At 32.4% G+C, this 22,193-nt stretch overlaps 1 protein-coding gene across 2 annotated transcripts in view; it reads right to left on the bottom strand.

Annotated features, from left to right (window-relative positions):
• Positions 1-22,193, bottom strand: part of CDH9 (cadherin 9) — a 139,255-nt gene that overhangs the window by 21,807 nt on the left and 95,255 nt on the right. For both annotated transcript variants that reach the window (XM_005604334.4, XM_070245948.1), the window contains exons 3-7: positions 20,354-20,648; positions 13,742-13,861; positions 13,008-13,175; positions 10,689-10,876; positions 9,464-9,717 (exon numbers count right to left, since the gene is read on the bottom strand). In XM_005604334.4, coding sequence (XP_005604391.3) covers positions 9,464-9,717; positions 10,689-10,876; positions 13,008-13,175; positions 13,742-13,861; positions 20,354-20,648 — 1,025 coding nt within the window. The remainder of the gene's footprint in view (positions 1-9,463; positions 9,718-10,688; positions 10,877-13,007; positions 13,176-13,741; positions 13,862-20,353; positions 20,649-22,193) is intronic.

Below are 22,193 nucleotides of genomic sequence, written 5' to 3'. Positions count from 1 at the left end.
TAACAAGGGAGAAAGCACAAGAGAACAGCCTGTGGAAGTTGAACTCTGGTTTAAGTTTCTTTGCTTTTCATTTTTATGTTCTAATATTAAGAATCAAACACATATCGGATCCCTGTATTTCCATGTTACAAAAAATGTAAATTAAGTTACAGACATAAGAGCAAATCAGTAATATGCAGAAACATGTCAAAGATAGCATTCCTTTTCCTTTACTGAATTCCAGGTGCATCTTCCATAACATAATGAGGCTATAGGTTTGCTCTTTCCTTTCTATCTCCTGCTTTCCAGAAACGCTTTTCCTAGCTTTCATGCTTTCGTACTTCATGAAGTATGAAAGCTTCATTCCCCTTCAAAGTGAGACTGTGGCTATACAGTGCTTGAACAAATAGTTCAAATCATTTTTTGGTTTTTTTTGCAGATATTAGTGACATTATTTTTAAATTATTATTTTACTCTCTGTAATAAAATCAAGCAAATAATAGGGAAGCTCTGATATATAGGAATGCACTTATTCACTTCTTCCACCTTATGGTGGAATCATGTACATTTTACTGAGGCATAACTAAATTTCTCACCAGTGAGTTTGTTTTGTACCTACTTGTCGATTTGACTGCAGTAAAAAGGATTTCTTCTAAAATTCGTTGAACTTTAAATATGTTGAGCATAAAATCGGTGTGAAATGAGACAACATGTTCTTTCCGAACCTGTAAAGCTATAATCAACCCTATAGCTCGGGAAATCCATGATTACTAATGAGATGAAGCGGAGCTGACAACAGCTGCTAATTGTAACTATAATCTCATGTTGCAAGTGGCAGATGTATTTCAGAAAATATGTTTGATGAACAGATTTACCAGTGGGGTGAGAATTAGTTTCCAAACTTTCCCTGGAAAATGTATCTCCATGATGCTTATCAAAACCTATTTCTGCTCTGGGGATCAGTCATCCTTCTAAATTCTATCAGAGCAACCTAAAGAGTCACATATTACAATGTTGTCTCCTTGCTGAATTATTGCTGTTTTTTTTCACACTATAATTGGATATTGAAAGCTGTGTGGTTTTTTTGCACACATTTTTATGCCAACAGGAATCAGCCTATATGCTATAGTTTCCGGCATGGCCTTATATATCCACAGACTTTGCAGTATAATTTTAGGAACATCCTTTGAGATTAATTTGTTCTCTCAATGTTTTTCTTCTCTTTGTCATAATTCTTGAGATTTTACAGTTAAAACTACTGTTCATTGTTTTTTCAAGTTTTGAGTACCCCATAAAAAGCAAATATTTCTGGAAGACATATGAACTTAAAAATTTATCAGCCACTTTTATACAGTGTGAAGCAAGGTTGCAAATTTTACTATCAATCTTTTACCCAGAAAATTTATTCTTAAAATTGTGTGCTGAGGAAAAAATAAATCTAATTTTCTATTAGTGATGTATCACTTACAAGATAGTGTATTTATACAGCAAATAGTTTATTAAGAAGTTTAATGAAATTAGCAAATATTCACAATTAATAAAAATATATAAACCTATATGTATATTTTAAGGTGATCTACTTAATAAAAATTAGAGAGTTGATAAATTATTTCAAAGTTTGAATACTTGATGGAAGTAGAATAAAATAGCAGTGGGTATCTGTTGAGGGGAGAATTAAAAATATCTTATTTGCTACAAACTTTCTTGTGCAATCTATGTTTTCTAAAATGAATGACTACAATTATATAATCAAAAACACGTTTAAAGATGATATTTTGAATGTCCTCTTCTGGCAAATATGGAATAACGTGGTCTAGACTTACCACCTCTCTCTCCCCCAAAAAACTAAAAACCAGATGAAATATATGAAACAATTAGTTTTGAAGCATTAGACACCAGGAAACAAGGACAGTAATCCCTGAGAAAAGAGGACGGAATGATGTGATCTCTGAAACTTCCCTGGCTTGCTGCCTGGGAGGGCTCCTAGATAATAATACAAGAAGTGGGAGCCCAAATGGAGTCTGTCAATCCTGAGTTCAGGAGGTAATGCTGAGAATCTGGGGACACCAAGGTAGCTAGAATTCCCTGAGCAGAGTCCTTCAGAAGAGAGAGCGCCATAGAGAGTGAACCACAGAAATGTGAAGAAGATCCCACTCAACTCTTCAGCTGAGAATTTATCAGAATCTGCATTGGAGCAGATAAAAGGAAGCCCCAGAAGTAACCAATCACTGGGATTAGAAGGAGCAAAACTGTGAATTGGCATGTGACTGAGAAGAGTTCTTGTTCCCACCAGCCAAAGTGGGAAAACTCATAACTCACGGGGCTTTGGTAGACTGCTCAGAAAGTTCCTACCTGATGTATGAGCAAAATTAGTCCTGGACAAAGGCCTGCTAAAAAGGCACAAAAGCAAGGTCCAAAGGATCAAACTGTTTCAAGTAACTTAACTACACATCTGAACATAGCTGAAGAGGATTTACAAAAATGCAATACTATCCGTCCCGAAACACAGTAAAAGCACATCCTTTGTTATCCAGTAAAAAATTACAGGCATGCAAAAAACAGGAAAATGTGACAGCAAAGAAATATCCGTCGATTGAAACCAACACAGAAATGAAATATTTAATAGAATTAGCTGACAAAGATATAAAAATGTTATTTTTGCTACAGTCCATATGTTTAATAAGATAGAGGAAACAATAAGGAAAGAATATATGTTTACATGGATAATGATAGATATATGTCCTTAATAGCACTTCTAGAGAAAAAACTACAATCTATGAGATGAAAACTAAATGAAATTAAAGATTAGATATTGCAGAAAAAATGATTAGTAAACTTGAAGATGATGGTGAATGGAAAGTATTCAAAATGACTAAGAGGAAAAAACACTGACAAAGAAATAAAGAGATTATCAGTGAGCTGTGCCACACTTTCAAGAGACCTAAAATAACTATAAGTAAATGCTCTGAAAGAGAGATGATAGGTAGTACAGAAAAATTTTCCAAGTCGGGGAAAAGCCATAAATTCACAGATCCAAGAAGCTTAATAAACTTCAAGCACAAAAGGAATGAAGCGTACCATAGACAGGCACATCATAATCACATTACTTAAAACTAGTGAACAATTTAAAAGTATCCAGAGGAACAAATGACAATTTAAAAAGAAAGAAATAAAGATAAAGACAGTGCAAAAATCTAAAATTCTATACTCAGCAAAAACAGAGTGATAGCAATAAAGGGAAATAAAAAGCAATCCAAAATAAAATGCAGTATTACTCCAAAGAAAGCAGAAAACAAGAAAGAGGAAACAAAGAACAGGTAAAACAATCAGAAAATAAATAGCAGGATGATGAATTTAACAGTATCAAAAGTTAAATATGTCAATTACAAGGTACAGAATGTTAGAATGTATCAGAAAGCAAGACACAACTATATGCTTCCTATAAAAAAACGTATTTTAAATATATATGTAGAAATAGACTAACCACAAAAGGATAGAAATATACTCTTAAAAGAGTAATTAAAGAAAGATGAAGTCCTTATATTAATATCAGACTATCGTGAAATGTATCTAAAGCTGTACTTAGAGGGAAATTTATACCACCAAAATGCGCATGTGAGAAAAATACTAGGTCTCAAATCAGTGACTTCAGCTTCCAAATCAAGGAAATAGAAAATAAGAACAAATGAAACTCAATGTAGATGGAAAAAAGAAGGAAGATCAGAGCAAAAAAATAATGCAATAGAAAAAAATGAACACAATTGAAAAATCAATGAAACCAAAAATTAGTTCTTTGAGAAGATGAATAAACTTTAAAAATTTTAGTCACACTGGTCAGGAAAAAAAAAAGAAAGTAGATACAAATTAATAATATCAGAGAAGGCGGTCCTTACTAGAGATATAAAAAGGATAATATGAAAATATTTTGAACAACTTTTTTCAACTTTGATGAAATTCACAAATTCCCTGAAAGAGGAAGAAAAAAGAAAACAAAGCAAAACAAGCAATACAAGAATTGGATAACCTGAAGAGACTTACAACTATTAGAAAAATAGAATTTGTAGTTATAACACAGAGAAAAAAGAAAATCCTAGTCCTCAATATCTTTGCTTTTAATTTCCACCAAACATCTGAGAAAAAAAAATGTCAATTTTATGCACACTCTTGGAGAAAATTCAAAGGATGTTCTACTTCCTCCTATAGTCCATAAGACAGTCTTACTACCTTGACAGCAAATCCAAAGGGCTTACATGAAAAAAACAACTATAGAATAATATCTGTTATAAACATAGATGCAAATTTATTTTTTAAATTTGCTAAATTGAATCCAACAATATATAATGATAGTATAATGTGGCTAAGTGACATTTATCCCAACATTGCAGGGCTTGTTTAATATTTGAAAAATCAATCAAAATAATGCATCATTTTACCATATGTTCATCCTAACAGACACAGAAAATATCATTTGGCAAAATCCAAATTTTAGTCCTGATAAAAACGGTCAGAATCAAAGCAACAGAAGAACATTTTCTCAACTTCCTAAAGATTATTTAAAAAAACCTACGATAGCATCATACTGAATGATGAAAGACTAAATAATTTCCTCAGACGACAAGGAGGAAGGCAAGAATTTCTGCTCTTATCACTTCTATTTAACATTGTTCTGGAGATTTTTGCCACTGCAGTAAGGCAATGAAAATATATGTAAAATTAGATGTGCTTGATTTGTATACATAAAACCACAAACATGGCTGAAAAAAAAAGCCCTATATAAGTGGAGAATATACTTTTTTTGGTGGGTTTATAGATTCAATATCATTAAGATGTCATCAGTTCTGCCTACATTGATCGACAGACTCAACACAGTCCCAATAAAAATCCCAGAAGACTCTTTTGTAGCAGTTGACAGATGAAAATACAAAGGGCCTGGAATTCCCAAACAACTTTAGCAAAAAAAAGTTAAATGACAAACACACCTAATTTCAAGTGTTTTATAAAGCTACGCAAAAGTGTGTCATTTTTGTACACATAGATAAACATATAATTAGAACAGAAGAGAGGGTCCAGAGTTAGATCCATACATACATGGACAAATGAATTTCATCAAAGATACAAAAACCATTCAGTGAAAAGGATAGTCTTTGCCACCAATGGTGCTGGACACGTTAGGTATCCATATACAAAAAAGAAAAAAGAACTATGACCAATACCTCACACCATATAAAAATTAGCTGAAAATGAAATGAATCATAGATGTACATATAATACCAAACACAATAAACTTATAGAAGAAAACATGGAATAAGAATTTGGGGATCAGGGAGATGTTTCCTATATAAGGCACTAATAGCTGGACCAATAAATTCAAAAGCTAATAAATTGGATTTCATCAAAATTAAAAAGTTCTCATTTTTGAAAATCACTTTAAGGGAAGGGTAATATAGACACTGATTGGAAGAAAATATTTTCAAATCACATATCTGATAAAGGACTTATTTGTATTGTGTGTGTATATCTATATATCTAGATATCTAGGTATAAGTATGTTTCAATCAATAATAAACAAATAACCCAGTAAAATTTAGGCTTTTTTGTGTGTGTGTGTGAGGAAGATTGGCCCTGAGCTAACATCTGTTGCCAATTTTCCTCTTTTTGCTTGAGGAAGATTGTCACTGAGCTAACATCTGTGCGAATCTTCCTCTATTTTATGTGGGATTCTGTCCCAGCACTGCTTGATGAGCAGTGCTAGGTCCACGCCTGGGTTCTGAACCTGCATACCTTGGGCCGCCAAAGCAAAGCATGAAAACAACCACTATACCACTGGCCCAGCCCCTGGGCAAATATTTTAATAGATACTGCATCAAAAACACATATGGGTAGCACATAAAGGTATGAAAAGATGCTCAACATCTTTAGCCATTATAGTATCTCCATAAGAGGAACAGAGATACTATTATACGTATTAGAATGGCTAAAATTAAAAAGGATGACTGTACCAAGTGTTGGTGAGGATGTAGATCAATCAGAACCATCATACGGGCTGGTGGGAATGTAAAACTGTATAACCACTTTAGACCACACGGCAGTTTCTTAAAAAGCAAGCTTGTATCCACCATATGGTCCAGTCATAGCTCTCCTAGGTCTTTACCCCAGAAAAATAAAAGTATATGATTATGCAAATACTAATACACAAATGTTTGTATGCGTGCTTGTACACAAATGTGTATAAATGTACTGTAATCTCCAAGTATTTGAAACAACTCTAAATATCAACCAGTAATTGAACAGATAAGCAAATTTTGGTATTTCCATGTACTAGAATACTACCCAGAAATTAGAAGGATGAACTATTGATGCATGCAGCAATATGAAAAAAAATCTCAAGATAATTATGCTAAGTAGGACAAAAGAGAATAAATAGCGTATGATTTCATTTGTATAAATTCAAGAAAATCCAATCTAATCGAATTGATATTGACAGAAAGCAGATCCGCATTTACCTGAAAATGTGGTTGGGTTCTGGGAAGTTAGAGAGGGAGGTATTACAAAGGGGCACCAGGAAACTTTTCAGGGTAAGAGATATGAGCATCATCTTGATGTTGCTGATGTTTTAATGGGTGTATGAATATGCCAAAACTTATCAAATAATATAATTTAAACATATGCAGTTTATTGTCGGTCAATAATGCCTCAATAAATCTGTTAAAAAAGAATAAAAATGAAGTATGATTTTCCAAGCTAACGTGTCTGTAGTGATAGCTTATGAAATTCCCTATTGTGGGCAACGGAAAAAATGAAGAGAAACTAGGCTGAAGTCTGAGGGACAGAAGCCATGTTTTGCCTTTTGCATAATTTTGTGCTTGAGGGCTCTGCTTAATACCCCTGAAGGCAGTTGAATTAGTCTACAAATGAGAAACATTATTAATTATCTCAATCTAATGATCTGGTCAGTGAGAAAGCACGGTGCATCTACTAAAGAATTGGCTGTGTATTCTTGTCAACAGTAGTTTGAATCCTCAGTCAGCTAATTATTTCTACTGTGTCCTTGGGAAAGTTCCATAAACTCTTTGCATCTAAGTTTATTTTTCTATAAAATGGGGGTGATGACAATTGTACCTGCCTTATAAAGTTGCATTGAGGCTTAAATGAACTAATAAATCTCTTTAGACAGTTTTTAATTCATAGCAAGTGCTCAATAAATGATAATTATGTTATGGAGGAAAGGATAGGCAAAATGTTTGATAGTCTCATGTGATGAATTTGATGAATTTAAATTTTAATAAATTCAAATTTAAACAATTTGAATAACAAAACATATATTTTCTTGCTTCTGTTTGACTCAATGATAAGATGAAAACATTTGTGTAGAAAGCAGTGTTAAAGATCCAATAAAGCTTAATGAGACTCTTGACGTTCTCTGGATAAGTAAACGAATATCCTCGGCAACGTGGAAGAGCGAATGAGCGTGCCTTTCTCAAGCTCACCAACATGTGCTGAATTCCTAACATGCAAGATATCATACAAAGTGAACGAGGAAAGGATAGACAAATTATTGAGATTTGGTCTCATTCATACCGAGAAATGCTCAATAGTTTGGCAATAAATGGTTCCTCATCTGAAAGAGTTTATACACTGCCACTTGTCTACAGAACTTTCTACAGTCATTTGTGATGTTAATTGAAAAATGACTTTTTCAAAAATATGATCGTGGGATTTTAGCATAAGTGTTTAGTGCTGCAAAGATTAAGGAGAAATGAAGGCACAGCCAACATTGACTACTTTTTTTTGGAATCTGGCAAAAACTATCAAGGACACATACTTATTGAGCATTTACAGCTATTAGTATGAACAATCTCTATCCTTTTTCAGTGTAAGTGGTGGTTTATTTCCATTCAGTATTGCAAAGAACGTGAAAGTACTTTAAACTTCCTTTTGTTACTTAAAAAAATACATGCACGTATAAGAGATGCCAAAACCAATCAGTCACATAAAATTTTAATCAAATACAAATAAACATTATTTTGGATATAAGCTTGCTAGTACAAATACATAGACCATTGGAAAACTAGAGTACTTATTCATTTCATTTTAGGAGTTTTGTTTTATACAACATGGGGATTTTAAATTAATACATTTTATGTATGTTGATAAAAAAGTCAGAGTAAAATAAATCTCTATTCATTGGTATTATTATAACTCATGTTTTAAAAATAATGTTGAACAATATTCAAAATACATAATTTGAATCCAAACATTAACAGGGGAATTCAAGTGAATTCTATTCTAATTAACCTAAAATTAAACAAATATTTCAAACTAATATAAACTCTGAGTACTAGCTACAGATTAAAATTTTATGGCTTGTGTCTTTATTTTAATATATATTAATCAACCAGTAAATTAAATATTCATTAGGATATAGTTAGTGCAATAAACATCGCTTTGTAAATTAACACCGTTGAATAGTCATTATGTCTTAAACAACATTTCATAATTCCATATTTAGTATCGTGGTTATTAATTTTCTATGTGTAATAGTATGACATGAATTCTAGGAAATATGGGCATTCCCAATAATAATTTAGCCATTTATTTTAGTTAATCAGAAAATTAAATTTTAAAAAGAGCTGAATTTTAGGCATTTTACCAGCCACACGTTAACAGATAATGAATTATGTAGCTGTCTCTTCAGGTCTCAGTGTCTTTATCCACATATCTATCTTCATCCACCCATCCTATTCATCCAACTATATTTACATTCTCTTTAAGCACCATGTAGAAGGATCACTTAAGTTTCTGGCATACTTTAAAGCTTTTAAATGGTTAACGCAACATTCAAACTTTGAGAAAGTAGTACACAATACTACATTAATTTTTAATACTTTTACCATTCTCAAATATCATTACTCTCTTTACTAATTCTCTCTATTATCAGAATATAACTGACATATTGTTTCTCTAAAATTTTCACATATATTATGCTTGACTGTTTTCAAAAGATTATTTCAACATTTCCAAGGTATCTCTTAATAGCATAACTAGAAGAACACTTTTTTTTCTAATTTATTTGTTAGGATCACTCATTATTTGAACTATAACTTATCCAAGAGGGACAATGAGACAAGAATCACATCAAAACTAAAGGGATTAACGTCACAGACTTTGGAACCAGACTGCCTGATTCTCAAACCTAGTTTCGCTACTGAGATTATTTGGCAAGTTTTTTAAATGCGCAGTTCCTTAGTCTTATCATCTGCACAAGGATATAACCATAGGATCTACTTTGTACAGTAATAAGAGTCAAATGAAATAATATCCCCAGAGCACTTAGAAGACAGCCCAGCTGAGTTTACGCTATGGAATTGTTTGGTATTGTTACTGTTCTTGATCATACGTTGTACAATTTATTTTTTCACACAGGTTGTAAGTAGCGAGAAGATTATTATTTTTCTGTTAACATACGTTTTCTCAAAATACTTACTTTATTAAATTGCTCACGGCGTCCGGGTCGTAGGCTGTAACCTGTCCTATGATGCTGCCCTCCTTTACATCTTCATCCACTTCTATCAAGTAAGAAATTTTACTGAACACGGGAGGCTCATCTATATCTTCCACAGATATTTTGACCACAGCTGTGTCTTTGAAAGGTCCCAGGTGTAGGAATCGTGGATCAGGATGAGTGTTACTTGCGTCCACTCTTAAAGTGTACAGCATTTTCTTTTCAAAATCTAAATTCTGAAGTTAAATGAAGGAGGATAAATTAATACAACGTAGCAGACATCACAATGGAACATAATTTCAAAATTTAATAACTAGCTCTCTTATTATTACCAGTGATTTTGGTTAAATAACTTTCCCAAGTATTGTTTCATAAGGATATCAAATAAATCAGTAAATATTTGTTTTACCTTAAACTTATTTGGGGTAACTGAATATAATGGTAGACACATTAAGACTGATTCCTACTGAATATTGTATTTCACATTTTGGTGGCCCCAGGTAAATGAAGTGTAATATATAGGTTATATATTATTATATTTAAGTTATACACAGTTAAAATCAGAGGAAAAGTAGAGATTTAGAAAACTACTCATATAAGTTGCTTGCTAAGTTCCTACATTTCTAACACTGGTATTTTAAAAAGAAAAAAAAATCATTGAACACTTATGGAAAGCAAGATATGAATGAAAGCAGAGAAGGCAGATCAATAAAAAGTAATCAATATGTAGCTGGCTTATCCTATGTAAAGGTTCCTAATGTTCTCCCACACTGCATTACAAATTGAGAAATCTGACATAATACACACAGCAACTTCAGGTTTAATCTATTTAAATAGACTGTCACATTTAATAATTAAAATATTTTGAAACTTGCGTGAAATAAAGTAACGGCTGCATGCCTGTTTTTTCTCCCGTGGAGAAATATTTTACAAAGTACTTTTAAGGTTATCTAATCCTAGACTGATTGTTGTTTACTATAAGCACAAGTAAGTTTTTATATGAGGTTTTATATCACTTTTTAAGTGTCAATGCTGAAAATGCTTAACAACTTATTTGAAGTGAAGTCACAACTGTTGTCACTTATATAAAGGATAGACAGCATGTAGAAGATGGGAAAAAATGAATCCTAGGCTTTTCTTTCTTTAACTGCAAGCAAAAATAAACCATAAAGTTCTCAATGAAAAAATGAAGACAGTGAAAAGAAACCTGTTTGACAGTTATAATCCCTTCCTGTGTATCCTTGTCAGTGATGACATCGAATACGTCCGCTCCATCTCCTTCGGCAATGCTGTATTCTATCTCAGCATTTTCCCCCAGGTCAGGGTCATTGGCTTTTATCCTTCCAAGATGGGTTCCAAGAGGTACAGACTCAGGGGAATTAAATTGATACGTACCTGAAAATTAAATCAGAGCTGTTTTGACATTTCATCTTTAGATAAAAGAAATCTTTCATTTCCTCAGCCTTTTTTAATTAAACAAATTAATTTGGGACTGGGAGAGTTTTTCATCATGTTGAATTGTAACCTGTCAAAAATTATAGATTTATTAAGTTGGAAAATAATTTCTAAAGGCAGAACACTCTCATTTTGTAAATGAGAAATGTAAGTTCAAGAACGATTAAGTGAATGTTCCAAGGTTAACTAGATAACAAATGGTAGGCCTGATATTAGAATCCAGAAGTTTTGACTTAAGAGAGCAAGAAAACTAGTTATTTACTGTTTATTTGGGGCATTCAAAATGGTCATTACACATTTTTACATAAATTATAAAAGAACATGCACTTATTCTTGTATTCTAAGTCAGGGATAAAAAGTTAAACCCATACACAGCAATTTCTTTTTTCCCCCTTGTTTATGTCTTTAAGTGGGATATGAATGTTTCTGTTTCCTGTGGTTCCAGGCCATCATTATATTGCATGGTTCTGCCCCTGAAAGCATTTTAGTTTATGACTATTCAGTGGATAGTAGGAAAAAGTTACAAAAAAAGTTAATAAAACCCAGAAATGTTTAAAGCTTTTGATATGTGCTGAACTCTATAGAGGGCTGAAGGCCCTCTATGTTAATTTATTTAATTCTAGCATGAGTCCTTAGAGGACCAAGGTAGGTATGTTATCTTCAGAGAGAGAACTCAAGGAAATCATCGTGTAAAATTGGGGAAAGCAGAATGCAAAAGTAAGTCTCTCTGACTTCAAAGTCTGTTCTCTTTCCAGTTTGCTTGGTGGTTAAGAAGAGGGCCTTCTCAATCCAACTGCCTGGATCTGAATTCTCATCACTGGGCAAGTTAGTTAAATTCTCTAACCCTTGATTTCCATATCTACAAAATAATGATGATAATGATAGCGGTTAACTCATAGATTTTTTATGAGGATTTTATGAAATTTTGTCTTTAATATGCTTAGCCCAGGAGCTAGGTCTTGATCATTTTAACTGTTACTATTATAGTTCCAAACCTTTTGCTAAGATTATAATAGATCATAGAATTACAGTTGGCAAACCATTTGAGAATTCATAGTATTGGTTTATATTTAGAGAAACCGAATGCAAAGTTCAGATTTATTTTAATTAGGCTTATTAGTCATGTTCTCAGCAAACTTGATTTTTAAAACTTATCATATGTATATGTCCACTTTCCAAAGCTGAATCACCAAATATTTTAAATTTTATTAGCCTGGAAAAATGCTTTTCTGTATTGGAATCAATGTCATGAGTTTAAATTTGAGGCCCCTTAACTGAACATTTCAATATAGGGCCCTTTATACTTTTATTAATGCAAAATGGAAACATTCTCAGCAGAGAATCAGAATCTGGTTTTGTAGAAACTCATGGCATGCAAAGAATTCATGATTTAACGTACATGCCTAAAATGATGATGACTGAAAGGGTATTGACTGCTTTAATCTTGACAAGTAGGTACCAGATACCAGGAAACCTTAACAAGTCTCAGATGCCATCACAACCAAGGTATACCATAACTCTATGGGCCACTAAGAAAAGAAAAAAATGCTTCCAGTTAAGCCAACTTGCATTGGTTTTAATATAGTATCTGATTTCGGAGACATTAAAACATCAAGTGTGTGTTTTAGAATCCATTAAACAGGGATTATGATTCTTATGTTCAGACAAGAGAACCAAGGCAAGACAAGTCTCAGACAGGGGCTTGGAGCCAGGCAGTCAGACTTGGGAGTCCACACTCCTAACCAGGAAGGAGATAAGAAAAAGGAGATGCTCATCGCAAATGTTGGGAAAGGTAGTCTAGATAACTTTATAACTCTTCAAAATGTAGAAGAGGATAATTAAAGTTGCCAAAAGAACCTCATTTCCATGTTTTCCCTCACTACCTACTCAGTGATGAAAATGATCATGGTCACTTTCAATTGGTGGGAAATCATGCTACTTTGTAGGGGGAGGGGTTGTGGATTTGTCTTTATGCATAAACTAGTAGTGAAACCACTAGGACAAATATTAGCCTCTGTTTGTAGGGTGTTGGAGAAGCCTGCCAACATGAGACCACTGAAACCTTCCTTACTCTGGGGAAATCGAGGAGGATTGTTGTTGACATCCGTCAGAGTGATGTTCACTGTGGTGGTTCCAGAAAGGCCTCCCATCTGGCCGCCCATGTCCTTGGCTTGTATAACCACTTGGTACTGTTCTCTATTTTCTCTGCTCATGTCTGGTAATGCAGTTTTTATTATGCCTTTTGGAAAAAGTAGACCAATGTTTTATAATGCAATCACTGAGTTTTAAAATTAAGCCATGCAAGATCCATGCTATAGAAGTTCACCATAACAAACAGATAAAACGTTGGTGTAGCCAAATAAGTCTTTCAATCTCTACCAATTCAACATAATTGACAGAACACAAAGAATTCTTCCATGGGCTATTGTTCAGGGAATGAGTTTTGCTAATCAATTTAATTATTCTTTTGATGAAAAAAAATTAACTTCAATCAAAAATCTTCAGACAAGTAAGCTTACTTAATTTTGATGATTATCACATTCTTTAGGTTTTGAGTATTTCCTATGACAAATGAAGTGCTGAATCTCTGTGAAATTTTGTATTTAACATCATAAATTTAAAGTCAATAAATGACAGTCTGAAGAGGTAACAATTTAAATAATAGGAAATTTGCTTTTATTTCCAAGGAATAAGTAGAGATGATACTGCATAGATCATTTTTAAAATATAGAAAAATCTACAAAGAAATTGTGCATCCAGATGTATTTCATAATGAGAAAGAGACCAAGTATTAAATGTTGTTACCTGATTCCGGGTCCACTGAAAAATATGGCTGCCCTTGCAATATGCTATAGACCACTTTGGCACTATTTCCATAGTTGGCATCATCCGCATCTGTTGCAGTCACTTGTATAACGGACGTACCTACATGAATCCCCACCCAAACACAAACATTTAAATGCTTCTACATTTGAAACTATCTTGCTGAAAAACTAGTGCTGGTAGGGTGGTGAGTTAGACCACAGTATATGTTTAAAGAAATTTGTTTAAATCATGCTGCCTCAAAAGAAACTCCACACTTTTCTCGTTCATTCTTTTTAAAAATTTAAATATCCCTTAATTTTATTGTTTGAGCTCTCTAAGAAAAATCAAACGCATGTTTTATCACAAAGATAAATATAATGAGAGAAATGCTCTGCACTTTTAATTCATTGAAAGTATTGTGAGGGACAACAATTTTTCACTGAATACAAAACACATGCAATTTTCAATTAATACATTTCTTGCTAACTCGAAATGTATAGTCAAAGATAAACCTGACATTGATAACACTCCACTATTTTTCACTCTGGTAAATTAACAGTATACTGTAAATAGAATGAAAAATAGAGAGGCCCTGTTTTTGTGAAAAAACAAACAGAAATGACATAAAGTTGATCTGCAAAGCTTTTCTGTATGTAAAATAAATTATTATTGTGTCTCTGTCTCCCTTTAAAATATAGTTAACACAATCATATATGATTATACCTATTGATATACTATGTATTATTATTTGCTGCACGTATGTAAATAAGTAGGTATTCCCCCCAAGTTAACTTAATTGCATTGTTATAATGCAATAATTATGAATATATGATTCTGTGTCACATACAATGTTGTAATTTAACATTACATTCTAATTTTTACTGTATAAAATTTAAATTATTTTCTTTTAACTTTGTCATGAATTACTATCTTTAAAAAATAAAAAAGTTTTAAAGGAGCTAGTTTCAGGAGCTAAACAGAATGCAACATATTGATGGACTTTTCTTATGTTTCAATAGATCTCTATAAAAATTCAAAGCATGATGGTAAAACTACTATTAACTGAAGCCTACCATGAATCCTTTGGACAAAATGAGTTTGTATGACATTTTTCAGTGTACTATGTACAATTTTTCAAAAGTTTGACTCTGATACTTACATAGATTTTGAGATTCTTTAGGACTAGGTGAGTTCCACGTTGGCCCTGTCACCTACTTTAAGACCCTGCATGTATTACACACTCATGACTTGTCTAATTGAGTTATAGTGAATATTTCTTAAAATTTGCATGTATATGGTTCTGCAAATTCTAAAAATTAACATGGTGGACAGTAAGATTAAACTAATAGCTCATTTCCCATCCACATATTTGAATACTAACACGTGAATTTGTCTTTTTTTATGTTTTCTCAAAATTAATTAGCATGAGATGAGAACTTGAGCTCTTCCTCCTGAGGCCTCTGTCTCCTCAGCTGCAACATAATTGAATTATGTCCTGTGAGAGGACACACTACAACTCACTCAGTGATTCCCATGTGTACTAGTTTATGGTGGAAAATCTATCCGCTCATGTCCTAGCTAGACCAAAGCAAAATGATAAGGTGAATTTTCCCCACAATAATGTTCAGAAGTTCAACTAAAGTGGTTTTCTGATTTACAGTTAATTCTTTTCTTTTTTTATTACCTTATGTGAACATAGTTAGAATAAGAATTGTTTTCATACATGAGAATTATTTGAAATACAAATTATTAAGCATAATCAATATGCTAATGCAAGTAGTTAATTCATCAATTTGATGACACTTCTTTTGCAATGGTTTTATTTTTCTTTACTGTGGGTATCATTTCACAATGGGCACAGGTAAAAACACGCCTTTATACATTTGGACACTTTTAACAACATTTTCTGGTTGTTAAATTTGGTTTTGATCGTTTGCTCTTTATTGTGGGTATGTGATTTTTGAACTCATCCAAAAATAATTGACCTTAAAAAAAAGAAGTTAATATAAAGAATAGAAATCAATCCTATTGTGTGGCTAAAATACTACAAACACTCCATATAAAAGACTGTCCCAACTCTCAGACTCTTGGTAATAATGGGGATAAGCACCTAGAGTGTGGGACTTAGGGAATGGACAGTTGAGGTTATTTCCCATAAATGTAATGACTTATTACACAGTACTATTTAGTAATAAAATTATATAGAAAGTGGTTCATATGTTTGTGTACTAATTTTATAAACATTTGTTTATAAAGACACATTAAAAATGAATACACCATTTTAATTTTTATACACTTCTACATTTTCTGATATACTTATAATTTTAATTTGTTCTTGAATAAATTAAAATATTTTACTTTTATATTAAACAAACGTAAAAAATATTAAATAAAACATAGTGGAGGCTGAATGACAAATTTATGTTATTTGTAATTTGTAGGTTTTGTCCTGTGTGATATAAGCTCCAAAGGCAGGGCAATGTCTGGTTTTATTCAACATTTCATCTCTAAAGCCCAGCAGAGTTTCTGGCACAAAGTCATAATCAGAACTAACATTTACAGAATGCCTAATGTAGACTAGGCAGAGTTCTCAGCGCTTGATTTGTATTATCAGTTTATCCTCGTGATAAACATAGGATGTAGGGGCATATAGGGGTTTCTCGTGATCACACAGCTGGTAGGTGATAGGGATGGGATTGCAACTAGCCCGTCTGAGGGAGATGCTCCGTTCTCAGTACTGCACGAAATAGCCTATATGGCGTTATGCATATGATTGGAAACATCATTGAATCCAGAAGCAGTGAACCTCTAAGAAAGGGCCTGTATTAGGACATGACAGATTCACTGATGAGTCATTAGTGGGATCTGTGAAAAAGTACAGACTGATTCGTTGTTGCGGGAATGGTGTGAGAGAGGAACTGGATATGTTTTTGAGAGACCACTTAGGGGAAACACCCAGTCAATGAGAAAGTATGCATCCGACACCATCAAATTTACACAAAAGGGATTTGCCTTGATGAAGATGAATGCATGCACATATAGAAAGTTGATAGACAGTCTTTAATCAAAGTGTAATGACCACCAAAAAATGGAAAATATAAAAACTAGGGATGTGCTACAAATATTTAAATCATACTTTATCCCATTTTCCTTCATTATATATTCTCATATATCATCCACATTATGTGTTATCATCATAAGATGCTAATACGTTTCAGATTTTGAGTTAATTGGAGTCATTTGTTTTTAACTAAAAAGGGGGAAGGCATGTGATTTGAGGAACCAAAGAAGAATTAGGAATATGATTTTGAGCAGTTGGTGAGAGGGAAAAAGAAACAATATATTAAGACAAAAATAAATGAGAAGAAGGGGATACTAGAGAGAAGAACATCAGAGGATAACACTGGAAAGAAGGGTGAAATTATAATCAAGACATTTCATATTATCTCATTAGAGTTCTTTTACCCTCAAAGTTAATAATAGCAATTTTTCAATTCTTTGATTTAAATGAAAATCATTAATGATTTTAAATGAAAATCACGATGATTTTAAATGATCATCACAATGATTTAAATGAAAACCACTAATATAATGAAAATAATATTAGAATTAAATCATTGTGCATTACTTCATTCACAGAGGTATTCTTTATTATTTGATTACACGTGAACTTTCTTATTATATGAGTTAGACATCGCCTCTATATTTTCCTAAGTATCGCCTTTTAGTTTTCCTCTCTAAATGGTTATTCGTGAAGTAAAAGTGAAAAAATCGTTATCTACAAAATTGTGAGTTAAATTCTGCCTTCCTTTAAATCAAGCAGGAGAGTTACTTACAAGAAAAGAACAATACAATTTCAGGATATAAAATACATCTACTTTTTATTTAGACATAATTTTATATATATTAATGGATCTAAAATCTTGCTATAAAATGCCGGCCCCCCTCACCTTACTCTTATTTGGATTTAATTTTATTGAGTGGGGCACTTGAATTAAAAGAATAAAATAAGAAAAATGCTGCTTTTGAAGAGTTACTAAGAATCTAATAAAATTAGAAGTTCTCCAAACTATGTTTTGCATAATAAGCATAACTCTTAAGGCATTAAAATTATCCAGTTATCTCTGCATTTATTAATTTTTTTTCTTTTTAAAACTAGTATAGTAATAAGCTGTCTCTGTGTGTTTTGGGGCAAGTCAGTAACTCTTTTGGGGTCATTTTTACTTATTTATCAAAAGAGGTGATTAAACTAAGTATAGTATCTTCTGCATATTGTATACCTAAATGTGTACATTTATATTTTAAAATAGACACACATGCAAAGTCTATGGGTGAGCCAAGGAGGAAGCAATTAATGGAATGATGTCACTGTTAGTAATAAACAATAACTATCTTCTATAAATAGGATCAAGATTTACCTGTAGTTCTTAAATCTCTTTATTAGTACAAGAAACTGCAACCAGAGACATACAGTTGCCTGCCATGTTTTCCTAAGTTTTGTTGGAATTGTCGACATAAAGGAAAGGCAATTGAAATGGCTCAAATTCTCATTTTTAAGGCCTGCAATAATCAGGAGTTGTACTGCACACAGCCTAAGGCTTATATAAATGAAATATAGATTGTTTTACAGGAAGGGTCTTTTTGGACAAGATAATCTGTAAGCCTTCCATGTATAAGCTTATATATTCTATATTTTATTATGGGAATTGAACAAGTGAAGGGTTGTTAAATAATAAAATATAGAATTGCTTAGTCCACTCCTGATCTTATTATATACTTGATAAATATTAATAGAATCTAGATTATAGTAGTATTTCAGATGAGAAAAAAACACATTTCAGTTAAGTAGATAGATGATAGAAATATACAGAGTGAGAAATAACATTCCATTATTCAACACAAAATAATATAGGAGAAAATACAGGTTATGTGAGTTTATAGTAGTATATAATAGTCTGATAATAAATACTATTTTCAAAAATGAGGTAATGCTTTGAAAATTTTAAAACATCAAATTTAAATCAATTATTATACAAATTTATCGTATTCAAATATCTTTGTCATCTTAATTATACGTTTTACTCCTATGAGTATATCAAATCTTTTTGGAGAAGGATAAGTGAAAGTTTTTGTACAATTAAGTGGCAAAATATTTTGCAAAATAACGTAACTATAAGAAAAGCAATAATGTTTTACAAGGGTTAAAAGAGGTCAACCAGAAAACCAAAACACTTTAGAATGCTCATCCATAGGAAGTTGAAATAGAGAATATAATTTCAGATGTATCTTCATCTCAAATAGAAGCCCATAAAGAGATCATGCTGTATACTGCATTAGCCCACTGGTCAACCTACATGAACCAATCCAGTACTTTCCATGGAACTGTACCAGGCTAACAGATATTTAACAGTATTAAAGAAAACACAACCTCTCAGATTTCATCCTAGGCTTTGTGATTTCACAGGACTCTTGTCTGACTTGATAAGTCCCTTTCATATTATGGGAACGAATATTTGAAAAGGCAGTAGAACAGCCCTTCCCTCAGACTGGTGAAATTTCACGTGAGTTTGGAGGAAATAACACTTCTTTACACACTCCTGGTTCTTCTGGCTGGGTGGCACACATAGTTAAGAAACATTTTACATCAATCACTCAGTAAACGTGGGTATATGTTTATTTTTCCTCATAAATAAATTATTTTAGACTGAAATATGTATTCATTATAAAAATGTCAAAGTTAGATACTTAAAACTGATTTTGAAACAATCTTCAGCTAAATAGTATCAAATTTTGAAAATTGGTTGTGTATTTTGAATATTATTGTAAGCTTTTATCCCTGGGATTTTAGAAATATGTGATGATTTGAGTCAGCTCTTATTCTCTTATTGATAAATTTAAATCTTTTATATAGAGTTAAATGCCACACATACTGATAAAAACATTGCATAATAACAAATTGTATTAAAATTGTGGTCAGCCTTAAAAAATGAAACAATTATTTTCAGTTTGCAAGATAAACCAATGTTCGGTAATGGAGTGTAACTAAAATAATATAAAAAGATTTGAAATATTGTTGTTAAGCTACCAGGTTATTTGATTCTAATTAAGTTGCTTAATTTTTCTGAATCCTGGGTCCTAATTAACAGAATGGGATTTAAAGTTCTATTTCCCATGCCTACCACATAAAGTTGTTTCCATGATCAAATAAGATGATCAAAAGATATTTGTCAAATGCAAGCATTAGCTGTTAGTATTCAAAGCAATGCAAGCAAAACTGTCCAAAACTGCTGACACTATTCCATATTCCTTTCATTTCAGACCAAAACACCTTCAACTTGACTGCCATTTGAATGACAGTTGAGTTGAGGTGAAGATGTTGGTTGAAATGCAATGGAATAACTGCTCTCCGTAATTATCTTAGATGTCAGTTATAATATAGCAGGAAATATTAAGATATACACAATTGAAAGTAATTAGAAGTGAGATAGTTAACACTAAGTAGTAGTTCTTATCTTGAAAGAGGCCCCATATCATAACTGTATGTCCATAAAAAATTACCTTAGCAAACAAACAAATTAAAAAGTTAGTTTACATAGAATAGCTTATACCTACCGACTCCAGACATTTCAGGAACACTGGCAGTGTATAACTCTTTTGTGAATTTTGGTTCATTGTCATTGATATCATGAATTTTAATGATAAATTCAGATTCGGGTTCCACCTGCCGCCCGGTCTTTCTGTCTATTGCCTTGGCACGAAGAATGTACAGGGATTTTTCTTCTCTGTCTAATTTCTTTGCAGCATGAATATCTCCTGTGTTTTCGTCTATAACAAACAGACTGCCGGCCCCATCTCCTGTCAATATGTATTTTAAATTTCCATCTCCTTTGTCTTGGTCAGTGTGAAGCTTCAGAGAGGGAGAAAAGAAGAATTCTATAAATAGATGCATTGTTATTACAGAAAAAATAATTTTGGCACATATCAATTTGTCTCCATGTAATATCACTGGAACAATGATCGCAATGGTTATCTTAGATTTCACCATGGGAAAACTAAACCTTTCAGCTTTTGTCATTCTCAAATTTTTAAACGATTATATTTATACATCATAAGAGACTAGATTTGAAATAAAATGAAAATGAATATATCTTTTCCAAAACACAGTGTTTCAAAGATATTTTTGAATAGAACGCTACCAAGACTTAAACCTCTAGTATATTAACAAGAAAAATAGTCCATTAACTCAGATCTTGAATGTAAAATATTAATATAATCTTGATTACATTTAAAATCACTAAACTCAAAGATATGATGTAAGGAATTTCTGAACTTATTAAGATGATAAGTTTAAGATGTATATTTTCATTTTAAACTGATTATTTCCCCTTCAGTATAATATTCTTTCTGGAAGCACAGCCTCTGTCATCAGAGACCAGTTAGAAAGAGAGAATTCTTGTCTCATAGCTTATTCTCTGTATGACTTTGGGAGATGACTCTTTCAACCACAATGTTATCATTTTTTTTTTGAAATTAACATATTTTATGCACTTATTTGAAATGTCAAGTGGTAAAATGCACACATGTCTTTTCCACCGGCAATAGAAAAATTTCTTACTGAAGACATTAGGATTTTTTCATAAATTATCTTCCTTCTTCTGATACATACCAGTCTTAAAAACAACTTAAAGTAGAAGGCTGATCACTGAGTATTTACAACAGACAAATGGACCATGTATTCCCAGAAATTTTGAACTGGAAAAAATCTTAATGTTTTTGCAAACCTAAAACTATTCTGAAACTTGAATCTTAACTAGCCTACCCCTGCTATGTTGCCTTCCATCATATACTTCACAATGCCCATTATGTCCTAGCTCCATCTATTTCTTTGGTGTCCCATTCCATCTTTGAACTGTTTTACTATTTGAATCTGTTTGTTATGGCAGCCAAAATTACAAACTTAGGATTCATATTTTACTCCTCCTTCAATTTTAAGCCCAATATCAAAATAAATATCTGCAGCCTTTTCTTCTCTGAAATATCTTCCTCATCCATCTGTCTCCATCTCTATGGCTACCATCCTGGTTTTATCCTGCAACCTATCTCATCTGGACCATGGCAGCAATCTCCTAATTGATTCCTTTCCCCCGTTCTTGCTCTACCCAAACAATGTTCGATAATAAAGAAATTGCTTTTTCTACAGCACAAATCTGGTCATGTTATTTCCTAACTTAAAAATCTTCAGCAAGGTACACTGCCTAAGAACCATGCATCTAAAGTCTTACAAACAAGGGTTAGTCTTATGCAAATTACTGTGTTATCTGGGCAAATTCTTTGTGTGTTTAATCTAAGCCTCCTCTATTAAAAGGGGATGCTATTCTTTTAAAAAAGAACCTTTACTTTTATCATTATTCTAATTGCTTGGACCCTATAGTCTTATTTATACATCTTCCAT

This window comes from Equus caballus, chromosome 21 (genome assembly GCF_041296265.1).
Source record: "Equus caballus isolate H_3958 breed thoroughbred chromosome 21, TB-T2T, whole genome shotgun sequence".
In the NCBI taxonomy this organism is placed as follows: Eukaryota; Metazoa; Chordata; class Mammalia; order Perissodactyla; family Equidae; genus Equus; species Equus caballus.
Note: the sequence above shows the minus strand (reverse complement) of the source record. Positions and strands in the feature narration are given on the sequence as shown.